Below are 15,075 nucleotides of genomic sequence, written 5' to 3'. Positions count from 1 at the left end.
CATTATAAGTAAATGGGAGGAAAAAAAGATTTTAAAAATTCATAAAAAATTGAAACTTTGACCTATTTTTCCCAAAATATAATCACATCTATTCTGGGTCACTAGCAATCCATAAACACAATTTGGTATGATTTTAAGCAGTAGTTTTGCTGCTACAAATGTTTGAATTTCACCCATTATAAGAAAATGGGGGAAAAAAGATTTTAAAAATGTATTTAAAAAAATTAACTTTGACCTACTGTTCCCAAAATGTAATCAGATATATTCTGGGTCACTGGCGATCTATAAACCCAGTTTGGTATGAATTTAACCAATAGTTTTGCTGCTATAGACATCTGAAATTTTTGCCATTATAAGTAAATGGGGAAAAAAAACAAAATTAATAAAAAATTGAAACTTTGACCTATTTTTCCCAAAATGTAATGACATCTATTCTTGGTCACTGGCAATCTATAAACGAAATTGGGAATGAATTCAACCAATAGGTTTGCTGCTACAGACATTTGAAATTTCACCCATTCTAAGTAAATGGGGAAACATAGATTTAAAAAATTCATAAAAAATTGAAACTTTGACCTATTTTCCCCAAAATGTAATGAGTTCTATTCTGGGTCACTGGCAATCTATAACCCCAATTTGATATGAATTCAACCAATAGTTGCGCTGGTACAGTGTTAACAAACAAATACACAAACAAACTGAATCAAAAACAGTACCCCTTAACCTCCCCTTGGGGGGGTGGGGGGTAAATATGATAATCATCCTTACAGATACAGTAGGGCCTTCACACTGATCGGTTCTTGGGCCCTGAATAGACTGTAATTAAGAGTAAGGAGCCATTTTGTGGCGGACAAAAGAAAAAGATTCCATCCTCTTATGCCAGTGGATGTATTTCTTTAATTTTTCTGCTAACCCAGTCAGTTTGTTCTCTCCAGACTGTTGAGTAAGTCTTTTATTCAGTATCAGAATGACGAAGGTTACCACATATTTACTGTCTGCTGTTCATACATATGAATAGGAAATTGTGGCTGAGTCATCACCACACCAGAGAGTAGTAAACTATTTGTACTCTATTTGTGCATGGGAGAATAAATGACAGTGTGTGTGTAACTCTAAGAATAGTGCTGAGGATAGCAGGTGACATAATCCAGGCTAAGACTGTGTGAATGCCACAAAACAACACTTAACATGTTGCTCAGAGTGTAATATCCTGTCTCCTTCTGGTAGGTGCTGACTCTGGCCAGTAATGAGCGGATTCCACTAAACCCCACCATGAGACTAGTGTTTGAGATCAGCCACCTTCGCACCGCTACCCCCGCAACTGTGTCCAGAGCAGGTCCTCCTCACTCGTCTTTTGTTTTTCTCTCATTCTTGGCTCACTCTAAGTCAGTAGCTTCCATGTCATTTCATTAATTTATCATTTATCACACATAAACTGCAATATTAACTAAGGCAGATGTTACGTTATTATTCAATCTTGTGGGTCCTGCTTTAAAATCTCAAAGCTGCATCAATCGATATTTTCACATTATCAGATGATCAGATGATTCTGTGGAAGGTGATGTGTGTCGCTTACAGTGACGAGCCCACAAGGAATTATCTTTCCACAAATCTACTGTTTCACTCCACTCTTTAGATCTTTGTCACATCTATTAACTGTTTTCAGTCTCCAGGCAAAACACTAAGGTGAAGTCAAAGCCCACTGTGATGGAAAAAACAACTTGCGAGTCAAAATAATGATTTAGTGTCTGAAATTAATGAATCAGTGTCTCAGCATAATGAGAAATATTTAAAGAAAAATGAGTTAGCATCTTAAAATATTGACTTAGTATGACAAACCTTTTTAAAATAAGTACTTAGTACTAACTCTCTTCCCTCAGTGTTTTTACTGTGCTACTCTTATGTTCATAGTAACCTTTTATACTTGATTATCCACATAGTAAATGCACGTGTGCCGTTAGGCTCATGCAACTTTTTTTTGGTGTTATTATTATTAGTAGTATAATTACTATGTGTGTATACATATACAGGGTGGGGAAGCAAAATTTACAATATTTTGAGACAGGGATTGAAAGACAGTGTATGACCAATTAGTTTATTGAAAGTCATGAGAATTTATTTGCCACAAGAAAATTGACATAATAGAAAATGTTTTTATTCTATGTGTCCTCCTTCTTTCTCAATAACTGCCTTCACACGCTTCCTTAAACTTGCGCAAGTGTTCCTCAAATATTCGGGTGACAACTTCTCCCATTCTTCTTTAATAGTATCTTCCAGACTTTCTCGTAATAGTTTTGCTCATAGTCATTCTCTTCTTTCCATTATAAACAGTCTTTATGGACACTCCAACTATTTTTGAAATCTCCTTTGGTGTGACGAGTGCATTCAGCAAATCACACACTCTTTGACGTTTGCTTTCTTGATTACTCATATGGGCAAAAGTTTCTGAAAAGGTATGGATAATAGTATTAGGTATGATTATGACATCAATATATGTTTGGTTTCAAAACAATTGACGTAGTGCCTGCTGAGAAAAAACAACTAAATGTTCATTGTAAATTTTGCTTCCCCACCCTGTATATATAATTTTCCTTGTCTTATTTCCTAGAAATGTTGTTGGCTATATTTACAAGCTTATTATTATTATTATTATTATTATTATTATTATTATTATTATTATTATTATTATTACCCATTTACTTACTTATTTACTTAGTAGTAGTAGTAGTAATTTATTTGTCCATTTAACAAAACATGATATATACATACATACAGTTTGGATTTCTACATTAAACATGGGTGAAAAGGCATAGGCTGAAGTAACAGCTTACAGCTTATTTACTTTATTTATATTACTCCTTTTTTTGCATGTGTGTGCTTCCTAGACACATCCACAATCATTTATACATGTAGATAAATTTGACTGTGTGTAAGTAAATGTAAATATGTTTGTCTATATATATAACCTTTATTACTATTCATATTATTGTTCTGCAAAAGCAGGATGACCATGAAAAGCATTGATTTCCACAAATTACTCCTCTGTTATGTATTGCACCGGAAAGTCTATATTTATGTGATAATATTCATGCAACAAAAATTCACGAATTACCTTTTTTTCCCTTTCTTTCTGTGACCAATTTTGACACTTTTTTTCTTTAAAAAAAAAAGAGAACAGTGCACTTTGTATCAATGATGTCCTGTGTAATATGTTGTGAGACTCTTTTGAATAAAAATTTCAATTAAAAAAAAAAGTACTTAGTTCATTCAAATAATGAAAAACTGTCAAAATGAAAAGAAACTCTCTCTACAAATACAGCCTTTGTCTCAAAACAAGAACTTATAATCTTTAAATAATATGAAATCACCTCAAAAGATGGATTCAGCATCTAAAATTGTTGACTCATCAAAAAATAATGAGTTACAATCTCAAAATAATGTGCTAAAATGTCCCCATGAACCCTCACGATGAATCAGCAGTTCAGAAAATGGATGAATAGGTGGATGTCACAATGATGATGATTCTAAGAAAATAATTCACTAGTCTGATGAGATTTCCTATTATTATGAGTTACAGAGTTCAGAGTTATTACTTTGAAAGACTGTTTTGATTTCCTAACCTTTATTTCATCACAGTGGGGGAAATGTGCTTCCATACAAACAGCACGAATTCAATCGAATTCTCCTGTTGATCTGCAGCTGTTTGATGTGTAAACAGTCTATTGGATGTTACAGCTTGTTGTGCTCCAAAAATAATGAATGCAGATTTAATTATTTCAAGGGGAAGGCTTGTCACTTTGTATTTGACAATTTAAGCTATTGTTGGAAAGGAGGGGAAACAAATCATTTGTAAAAGACCAGTGTGTAAGTATAAGAAGGTGTAGCTGGTGTAGCAGCTGGTTATTCACTTCTATTGCATTCCTCACTGCTCTGTCGGTAAACTATGCTAATGTTGTTGTTCCAGAGGCGATTTCTCATAGACTGCAAGGGAAGCTTGGCTTCCCCTAAAATTACTCAAATTAAATGGTCAAATATGTTCAGTTGTGTTGACATTTCATTAACTACAAATGTGTTAGAACACGTTCATCTCACAGACGAGTTCGCTCAGAATCAGCTTTATCACAAATCAATGGACTCGATGTTGTTCACTTCTCATGCATTCCTGTTGCACTGTTTTCTTATACGATCTATGCTCAGTGCATTTGCCCGTAGACGCTCAGCATCCATGCACTTCAATGGGACTGAGTGGAACAGTTTTTTTCATTGCCTCAAAACTGGATGGTAATTGGATAAATGCCATGATGTTGTCCCGCCCCGGACGCTTGGCGTCTCTGGGGGTGAATGGAGCTGTGGGCGGAGCTCGGCTGGGCTGGACGCTGGGCTTCCACGTGCTGATTGGAGGATCAGTTGAAAGGCTGAATCCCGTTTGATTGACAGTTATTTTGGGATCTACTCCTTCACTTGACACAGTTCATTTTAATACCGTTGCACATTCTGCTGTGAAATCGAGAAAGAAACCACTATGAAATTACTTGTTCATTTCTTGCACTGTAAATAAAACACACTCATTGTACTTCCTTGTTTCAATTTAACATAATTTTAATGTTTTCTTGTGTACTTGGTACGATAAGGTCGCTGACCATTTTCTTAAAAAGGACCGGAGGGCCGAATTTATGTTTAAATAACTTGACTTTTCTTTTATGTAAGCCGACAATGAGCTTCCCCTGTCTGAAAGACGAGCAGCCACCACTGTGTTGTTCCTGGCAGTAGCAGTGACGAAGTTAATCCTGTCCCGTTTCTCTTTACAGGTATCTTGTACATAAATCCAGCAGACCTCGGCTGGAACCCCCCCGTTCACAGCTGGATCGACAAACGGGAGATCCAATCGGAGAAGGCCAACCTGACCATTCTGTTCGACAAGTACCTCCCCTCCTGCCTGGAAGTCCTCAGATCAAGGTGAAGCCACTTCCCAGCAGCTCTGTGTCAGATCCCATATTTCCAGTCATTTCTGGGATGTTTTGCTCATGACATAACACGGGGAGGGACGGTGCTGCAGTGGGCGGGTTGGACCGGATCAAACTGGGACTGACTCAGAAGAACTGGATGCTCTCCTGCATTCTATTGTGCAGGACCACTCCGCCTCCTCCAACACCTCCATTGACTGGAGCAGACGACGTAAACAGGAAGCAGAGGAGGGAGACACGGAGAGATGAATATTTTGTCCTCTGTGTTAGGCTGAAAAATTCTAAAAATACACCAGTGTAGCATCACACAGCACACCTCATAAATGTGTCATCTGGTTGTTGAAAACATCTACAAGGGCCATTTAACCAAACTGGTACAAACTTCAGTGCATTTTGCTAAACCCACTTTTATTAGTCTTTGGTACATTTATTTGTGTGTTTGGACCCTAACAGTTCATAAAGTTTGAATTTCAACCCTCCAGGTGCTGCAAAGCTATCTTTATATTCATTCCAGCAAAAATCAAGTGAATTTTTACAACCTGTTTGAATTCCTTCTTAATTTGTTGTGTTTTATAACTAGTTACATCATGATCTTTGCACCTATAAGGTCAAGACTTCTGACGAACATTTCTCCGAGTACGCCAGCGTTGTTTATCAGCAGCAGCAGCTGTAGTAAAAACTGAAAATATGTCCAAACTTTGAGCTGATTACCTAAAATGTTCAGTTGTTGGTTGTATTAATGAACACGAGTGGCTGAACGGGACAGAAAGCACCGTCAACACCCTGGGAGGGGTGGTGCATGAAGTGGCTTATTTGCATTTAAAGGGCCAGTGCTCAAAACGACCTTTCTCCTGTCATTAGTCAGAAATAGGGTTGAAGATGGACCTATGGAGTTTAACCTTTTAAACCCTAAGCCTAAAATGGTCTACCTGGACTTTTTTTTTCACATTTTTGACTATAAAAAGGTTAGAAAATTTGCTGTGAGTGAGTCCATTTAGCCATTTTTCCAGAGAAAATTCAAAATCTAGCAATTGTTGACAATTTACTGCATGTTATACTACTGCTAAAATGGCTTTTTTCTCCAGCTTCTAATACAGGTCCAAGTGAAATTTCCATAATGACCCAATAGAGCCTATGAAGTGCAACGTCTCAGGTTTCAGAAACCATTTGAAATTTTACAGTTGCATAAACAGTGTAAGAGTTCCATCCATCCGAACTGCATATGTGCAGGGTGTGTCAGCGATGACACGTTAGGTTTTAAAGAGTTAATTAATGAAGAATTCAGATCCAAGTATATCATTTACAGTGGATGTAGACCACAGGGAAATGCTTTAAAATGCATAATTCCATTTAAAAAATGCAAAATACCACTCCTTTAAAACACATGTAAATATGACATTTACTAAGATCCTTTTTATATGTATTGAAACCAATGATAATATTTGAACTAGAAGTACCATCATTTATATGACATATCATCAATAACAGTAATAATAGAAAAATTCTGCTGAACTACTAAGACTTAGTTTGAGTATAGAGCAACAGTTTTGTTTTTGTTGTTTTGGTTTTTTTTTTTACCAAGAATGAGCCACAGTGAAAATGAGAATCAGAATCTCTTTATTGTCATTGTAACAAGTACAACGAAATTGAGGTAGAGCTCAGTGCAAGAATTTACAAGATAAACAAACAAATATCAGTAAAAGGGCACAGTTATTTACATTAAAAAATAAAAAAAGTATTGCTAACTATGCATATTTGTTTAAAAAAAATACAATTTAAGTAGTGCAAATGACATGAGAAGATAAATATCACGGGATAGTGTGAAAAATAAAATAATATGAAACGAAACAACATATAAAATGACAAAGAAAACAAAGCTACATGTTTCAGTTTGCAGGTTCGATCTTTTTTTGTTTGACTGAAATAAATAGCTTGGTTTCTTAAAATTAAAGCTACATGTAGGTATATATAGTTTAGAAATCCATCCAGGTCATCTTTATTTTCCAATTGACTTTTTCGGTTGTGTAATGAGTCAGAGATGTCAAGTCTTCAGTATGGATATGCCTACTTTTAACATTTTTCACCACAGTCAGGTCACTTGGAGTTCATCTTTTGTGAAGCCTTTTAACATCATGTCTCTTTATGGTGCTGAATTTCTCGTCTCTCAATTCTTCCAGCTCATTGTAAAAGCACAAAATGGCAGATAATAGACGAATGGATATCAGAATCTATGTATGAATATATCTAGGTCAGAATACTTTTTTTTTTATATATATAATCATGGCAGTTTTTGTCAAAATGTATCCTCAGTATGTCCCAAATCCTCCTTTGTACTTTCTTTATTTCACATTATGCAAATTACCAACAATCTGCCCAGGGTGACCTTTATTTCCCTCGAGCATATTGAGCTGGACTTGCGCTCCACATTCACACTTTGAACCCTGGTGGCATCTTCTGTGTTTCCTCACAGGTCAGCGTGTGTGTTTCTGGTGATATAATGTGTCTTGTGTCTTTGTCCAGGTTTAAGAAGATCATCCCTGTCCCAGAGCAGAGTATGGTCCAGATGTTGTGCTACTTGCTGGAGTGTCTGCTCACTCCAGAAAACACCCCAGCAGACTCCGCCAAAGAACTGTATGAACTGTATTTTGTCTTTGCTGCCGTCTGGGCCTTTGGGGGAGCCATGTTCCAGGACCAGGTACTACCCGAGCCTCTGGGCATGTGAGCCACTTACTAAGTGGTTGCATAAAGAGGGAAAAAAGAATAGGACATGACTGAAACAGATGAATAATATTCTTTTTCCCCTTCCTTAAAGAGTTTCTTGCACTTGCATTATGGGTATTCCTCAGTGTTATTCAACCTCTGATGGCCGTTACGCAACTTGGTGTCTCTATTTATGGGAAGTCATATGAAAGTTATTTTCAGACTTCAGTTGAAGAAATGACAGGTTATTTTTTTTTTTTTTTTTTGAAAACAGAGATATCCATCTGAAAATGAAGTGGACTTCATTCCCGCTCAACAACACGCAGCTTTCTGAATTTAAATCAGCAAGAGAGCTGTGGCAAGCAGTTGCTAAGCAATCCAGTTAGTGCTGTACTGTACAGTAAGCGCGTCTATCTAAGTTATGGGATAAAACTGCTCTCCCTTTGGTACAAATGTACTCCACTTTATTTTCCCATCACAGATGCATTTAAATGCTAAGTGGTTTTATTGACTGGAGAGTTGGTGGTGAATAGAGGAGACAGGTAGCAAAGGGTGGAAGGCGAGGGGCTGGCAGCCAGCAGGTGATGAGGCTACTTCACTGTCTGTAGCAGACAGATGGATAGATAGGCCTGCCATCTCTCATTTTCTACCCCTCAGCTGCTGGGACTGTATCTCTATGTTGTGTGATTTATTTGTCTTCTGGTTCGTATTCACACCAGTGTAAATCAAACGCACAGATCCATAGCAACTGTATGCAGGAGAAAGGCAAGAGAGGAAGTCATTTTAGAGTATTGACCGGTCGCCTTCCCCCCCTCTGTGTGACTGCGTGTGTACTCTGTGGGAGTGTAGCTGGTCGACTACAGAGTGGAGTTCAGCAAGTGGTGGGTGGCCGAGTTCAAAACCATCAAGTTTCCGTCCCAGGGCACCGTCTTTGATTACTACATCGACCCCGAGACCAAGAAGTTTGAACCCTGGACCAAAATGGTGCCCAAGTTCCAGATGGACGCAGATACACCACTTCAGGTACAGCTAATCCTGTAGCAAGTCTTTAGTTGAATTACACAGGCTGCACAGGCCAGATGTAGTTTTATGCCTCTGACGTGCCTTTTATGGCAGCAAAAAGCCATGGCCGGAGGCATTAGGGAGTTTAATCTGTGACATTTTAAGGACTGCTATGGTGACGAGAAATGGATCTACATCACTGTGATAGCAGAGTGGATGTTGAGTTAAAGCAGTAGGTGCAGACAGTGTGTTTCTCAGTGGAAATGTTTCACTGGAGTCATAGGTGTTGGTAGAGTAAGAACTGTTGTCGGACCAAAAATTATACAGTTTTTTAATTCCCTCAAAGTCCCTCTTACTCTGGACAGACATGGATGTAAAATGATACCTATATTTCCATTACTAATTCCAGTTACTTTGATAATGAATGAATGAATGAATTAATTCATTAATTTATCGTGGTCTGTACAGCAGTCATTGCACCCAGTACAATAATCACAATAAACATAAAAAACAAAATAGGAATAGGCTAGAAGCAAAAGCTTGTTTTTTTGCCTATCCTTTTCATCTAATACACTGCTTACATTAAATAAACTGTGTATAGCATCAAGCCTTCACACCATAAACAGAAAAAAAAAATCAGCAACAACAAAAACATATCTACCATCTGAGTTCAATATTCCTAAATAATTTTCAACTTATGGCATTTTTTTTTTCTAAACTTTGTCAAAGGAGTGAATAACGTAACTTCATCATCAGGTCCTTTCCATAATTTCACACCCACAACCCCAGTCCATCTAGACTTCACATTTGTCCTCCCTTTAGTCCATTCATGAATATGAAGATCTCTGAAATTACTATTACTCTCTTAATTAATGGTATTTGGCACAATACTATTTGTATCCCTCATCTTCCATATACCCATTTAGAAATCATTTTTGATACCTCTTTTTAAATATATTTATTTTTGTACTTGGCTTCATGTCTTGCTCCAGACTGTTCCACATAGTCACTCCACAGCTTGTTATGCACATACTTTTCATTGTTGATCTTACTTTATGTTTTTTTTTTTTTTAAACGTAGGGCTCACCTTAGATTGTAGTCTCCTTCTCTTTCAATGAACATTCCCCGGATAATATATATCCATATTATTGAAAGCTGCAGTTATCATTTTATTTAACCTATAAAGACCCAGTGCTACTTTGATGGCAGTTCCCAAATAAAATGTTCTCTCTATTTAACCTTTCCAAAGTGATTTGTCACCATTTATTATAATATTATCCTCTGTATTTTACATTTCTTTCTGTGAAAATTAAGTATTTTCCTATATTTAATTCATTGATCATGTAGATGTTCTTAAAAGCTCAGATTAAAGTTGAGGGTTATTATATCAGAAATGTAGAAAACTGAAGAAAAAGTGACTTTTTCAACAAAGATATCAATAACTGACCATAAATACAGTGTTTCCACCCACTGTCATTGATCAGACTTGCATGGGTTTTACTGGTGAATCAATGTTGTAGAAGATGACGGTGTTTCCACGTTCACTTTGGAGCCTCTGAATGTCCAAATGGGTCATATCTGATGATGATTTAAAACTGAGAAACTTAATTTTACACCAATTATTTACATGTATTGATAGGATCAACAGGTATTAAATATTTTACATCAGTAGATGGTTTCATTCGCTGGTGGCTGTTTGGGTCTTTAAGGGTTAAGGAATGACTTAATACCAGTACACATGTAGTGATTACTATGAAGAGAATTATCACCCAAATTTGCAACTCCTGTTACTATTTAGATTGGCCACTAGAAATTTCATGATCATGGTCTTATGAATAAGTGTTGAGAGATCATTTTTAGAAATTATGTCTCTGTGTATTTGTGATTTGAGGTCTGAATCTGTCATAGAGCACTAATTAAATGTCGCACTGATGTGGTTTCCTTGTGCAGGCATGTTTGGTCCACACAAGAGAGACCATTCGAATTCGGTACTTCATGGACCGCCTCCTGGAGCACCGTCGACCCGTCATGCTGGTCGGGAACGCCGGTGCTGGGAAGTCCGTTCTGGTCGGAGACAAACTGGGCTCATTGGACCCAGAGAAATACATGATCAAAAACGTACCCTTTAACTATTACACCACATCAGCTATGCTCCAAGGTGGGAACCACGCATTACTGCAAACACAGTATAACAGGTTGATTACAGTTTTCAGTCAGTCATCTGCCTATATCAGGCTATGTCGCCATGGCAACAACACTGAGCCTGTCACTATGGTAAGGGTGAAAAATCAGTGATGTTAAACCACACATACTCTCCACATTAGCCAAGAAAAGCTTTAAAAAAAGACCATTATTCCTCATCAGTAGAAAGTACATTGATTGTCCCCATTGTTTTAGCTTTTATTCTGAGTAAGATGGTAAGAAAAATTAAGCACTAACATTTGTATAGAAACACTAGCAGGGGAATGCAGGAAAGAGGTTGACAAAAAGTACATATTTCTCTGAATTTAAGCATTATCACTACACAAATCAACGAAATACACAACATAGGCCTTGTTGTTTTTAGATATTTCAACACTCAATCCATACACTCAACCTTGTTCATTCTTTCTTTACTATAAGTTGCTCCTTTCTTCTTATTCTCCACAGCTGTTTTAGAAAAGCCTCTTGAAAAGAAAGCAGGGCGTAACTATGGCCCTCCAGGCAGCAGGAGACTGATTTACTTCATAGACGACATGAACATGCCTGAGGTGGACACCTATGGTACAGTCCAACCTCACACACTCATACGCCAACACATGGACTACAACCACTGGTGAGGCTCTTGTAATATGCATACATTCATCTAATATATATCACATGGAATGGAAACGGCAGAAAAATATCTCATGGAAATTTTTTCTGCCTTTATTTACATAAATTATGGAGAGTTCGTCCATGTGTTAACTGAATAGATTAATTCAGACAGAGGTGCAAAAGTTGCAAAAGTCCACATTGACTCAAGTAGAAGTACAAGTATTTATATAGAAAAAGACTGTGGTAAAACTAGAAGTGTATATTTAGTTTCAGTGAAAAAGAACAGACCCTGAAGTGGACTCAAAAGACAAACTATTTTAGCTTTCAGCAACTAAAAGCCACTATCCTGGAAATAATGAACATTAACGTCACTCGAATATGCAAATCAGTCTTGGGTGTCAGCAATAAAACAAAGACATTATGACACATTTCATGCCTGTTTCATCTTGTCAGTGTGTTTGTTTTTGTTGAATAAAAGTCCAATTATACAAGAATTACACTGGTCAACAATGATTTTGCTACTGGAAGAAAAAGCCTGATTTTCTCCAGCACATTAGGATTTTGAGCAGGACACGAGTCATTATAGAGCCCTTAGCAGCATTCCATGCCGGCTTTTTATTTTTATTAATTCTAAGTGATCAAAATTGACATGAATTTCAAAACCTGGAAAAAATTGTGCCGTTTAAAGTGATGCAAAGCTAAAAAAGCGAGTGAAAGAAATTTTTTAGAGCTCCAAATGATAATCAGCCAGTTGAGGACATGCTAAAAGAATAAAATGGATGGGTTGAAGAAAGTCACTCAAAATCAATTTTCTTTACTTGAACGTTTATTTTTTTCCACTCAGAATTGGGTGACAAGTGTTGAACATGGTGAAACAGTTATTTCTGATATGTAAAGCAGATGATACCAACCAAGGTTATTATCGTTAACAAAAACTAATGAAATGATGAAAACTAGAATTATAATCATATTTTCGTTAACTGAAATAAATAAAAACTGTAATTAAAAGAAAAAAAAAACGTAACTAACTGAAACTGTATTGTGTGCTTACAAAACGAACTAAAGCGTATAAAAATTATGGATAAAATTCCCTTCGTTTTTGTCTTTGTCAAAGTCGGATTGATATGAGATCGATTTATTTCCCTCAAGCAATTTTAGCTAGCAGCACCATATGATATTTAATGTTCCGTCACTTGTGGTCACTTGTGGTTTAGTCGTCTTTTCGTCCTCACTCTACCTGGAAACATGGAGACTAAAGTTGGGAGAAAGCAGCAGAGTCCTGTCTAGGATTTATTTGAATATGACGGCGAAGAAGATAAAAGATATAAAAAAAACTAAAACTAAACTAAAACTAAGTATTTAGAAAATAACAAAAACTACTGAAAACTTGCAAACCTGCTCTAAAAACTAATTAAAACTAACTGAATTAGAGAAAAAAAAGTCAAAACTAAATAAAACTAAACTGTAAGGAAAAATCTAAAACTATTATAACCTTGATACCAACCAGTTTGGGCTTCAACCCAAACATAATGGTGATACTGTACAGAAGGAAACTGTCACAATCACAAGCACAATAGTACCTCTGAAACATTTTTGAACAATTTTAAGACAGGATTATGGGCTCTGCTATTTAAGTTTATGATTCATTGGGTGAGGTGTTAAAAGGTTAGGATACATTTTAATTAAATTTATTAGAAATTGGGGATTTTACCCCTTAAAGCACATCGTACATAGGCATTAGCATTAGCAATTAGCATTAGTATTTAGCCCATTGGGAGTAGTGAGCTGCCATTGAAGGCACTTGGGGACCAACTCCAGATCTTCATCAACATCGTGGTCAAGGGTCCTGATTGGAGAATTTAGCTACATTTATCTGTTTCTGATGAGAGAACCAAGGTTATAATAGTTTTGGATTTTTCCTTATAGTTTAGTTTTATTTAGTTTTCACTTTTTTTCTCTAATTCAGTTAGTATTAATTAGTTTTTAGAGCAGGTTTGCAAGTTTTTATTAGCTTTTGTTATTTTCTAAATGCTTAGTTTTAGTTTAGTTTTAGTTTTTTTTTTTTAATATCTTTTATCTTCTTCGCTGTCGTATTCAAATAAATCCTATACAGGTCTCTGCTGCTTTCTCCCAGCTTTAGTCTCCATGTTTCCAGGTAGAGTGGGGACCAGAAGATGACTCTAAACCACAAGTGACCACAAATGATGGATCGTTAAATATCATATGATGCCAGCAGCTAAAATCACTTGAGGGAAATAAATCGATCTCATATCAATCCAACATTGTCAAAGACGAAAACGAAGGGAATTTTATCCATAATTTTTAAACGTTTTCATTAGTTTTGTGAGCACACAATACAGTTTCAGTTAGTTATCGTTTTTTCTTTTCATTATTGTTTTTATTTATTTCAGTTAATGAAAATGTTTTTACAATCCTAGTTTTCGTCATTTCGTTAGTTTTCGTTAACGATAATAACCTTGCTCCAGATCTTCATCAACATTGTGGTCGAGGGTCCTGATTGGAGAATTAAGCTATGTTCATCTGTTTCTGACAGACTAACACAGACAGACCAGGTCCAGCTGGGATGTCCAAGTAAATCTGAGCAATTCATCCCATTTTAGTGTCAGATTATGAATTCGGTACCACAATGTTGGAAAATTTGCTGGAGAAATTTGAAAATGTGGAATCATATTTTTGTGATTTAGCCAATATCTGATGTTTTTCCACCAGTAGTCAGTCAAATTAAAAAGATTACAACAACCACTAAATCAATATAGATTAGAGACTGTTCTTATCCTGTTCTGTTTTCTACGTCGTCTTTTTCCATTTAGGTTTAACCTTTTCATGCATGAATGAGAACCTAATCAAATTTTTTTTCCTAAGTGTTTTTTTTCCTCTTTAGGCACGAAAAAAACAATGCAATTCAACAATTTTTTTTGTATGAACCTATTTTTCATGGACTTGCAAAAATGTCCACTCAGCTGGACACCATGCGTTTAATTTTTGAAGCAAAGAAACATATATTTACTGGCATACAGTGTGAAAACTATGAACTTTTTTTTTTTTAATGCTGCTAATCTGATGTTTTCTGGTGTCACATTTTAACATACTCTAATACTAGTTATTAATCACTTTATGGAGATAATACGCAAAAAAAACAACTTTTTGTTTTAAAAAAACCCCTGTTAAATACTGTCTAATAATAATAACAAGCAATTGATTTACACAAAAACATGTTAGTGCAGATGAGGTTTATCAAGAACAGTAAAGTTACAGTAATGGTATGAATGTCAGTGTATGGCTGATATGGAACTAAAACAATAGAATCCATGAATATACAAAAGAACAGCTTTGAATAACTGTCCGCTGGAGTGACCAGTATGCATGAAAGGGTTAAATAAATCTGTATGTTTGGAACGGGCAGAAACTGAATCGAACTGATAGTTGAAAACCTGAAAATGTAGTAAAAGTAGGAAGCACAGACATATGTTAAAATGTAAATAGCAAAAACATACTCATGTAAAGTAACAAAGCATTCATACCTATCTCCCTCCTCTGCGTTCAGATAATGGAGCGCCGCCAGCTGATAGGCGTATTACCTCCATAATTCACA

At 36.2% G+C, this 15,075-nt stretch overlaps 1 protein-coding gene across 1 annotated transcript in view; it reads left to right on the top strand.

Moving 5' to 3' along the window:
- The window catches only part of dnah9 (dynein, axonemal, heavy chain 9), a 344,949-nt gene that overhangs the window by 141,371 nt on the left and 188,503 nt on the right, over nt 1–15,075 (top strand). The window contains exons 40-45 of the mRNA XM_030122326.1: nt 1,228–1,336; nt 4,809–4,956; nt 7,485–7,659; nt 8,514–8,687; nt 10,617–10,824; nt 11,316–11,481. Of these exons, the coding sequence (XP_029978186.1) occupies nt 1,228–1,336; nt 4,809–4,956; nt 7,485–7,659; nt 8,514–8,687; nt 10,617–10,824; nt 11,316–11,481 (980 nt within the window). The remainder of the gene's footprint in view (nt 1–1,227; nt 1,337–4,808; nt 4,957–7,484; nt 7,660–8,513; nt 8,688–10,616; nt 10,825–11,315; nt 11,482–15,075) is intronic.

This window comes from Sphaeramia orbicularis, chromosome 19, assembly GCF_902148855.1.
Source record: "Sphaeramia orbicularis chromosome 19, fSphaOr1.1, whole genome shotgun sequence".
Lineage (NCBI taxonomy): Eukaryota > Metazoa > Chordata > Actinopteri > Kurtiformes > Apogonidae > Sphaeramia > Sphaeramia orbicularis.
The sequence above is the reverse complement of the archived record's forward strand: the minus strand, read 5'-3'. Positions and strand labels throughout refer to the sequence as shown.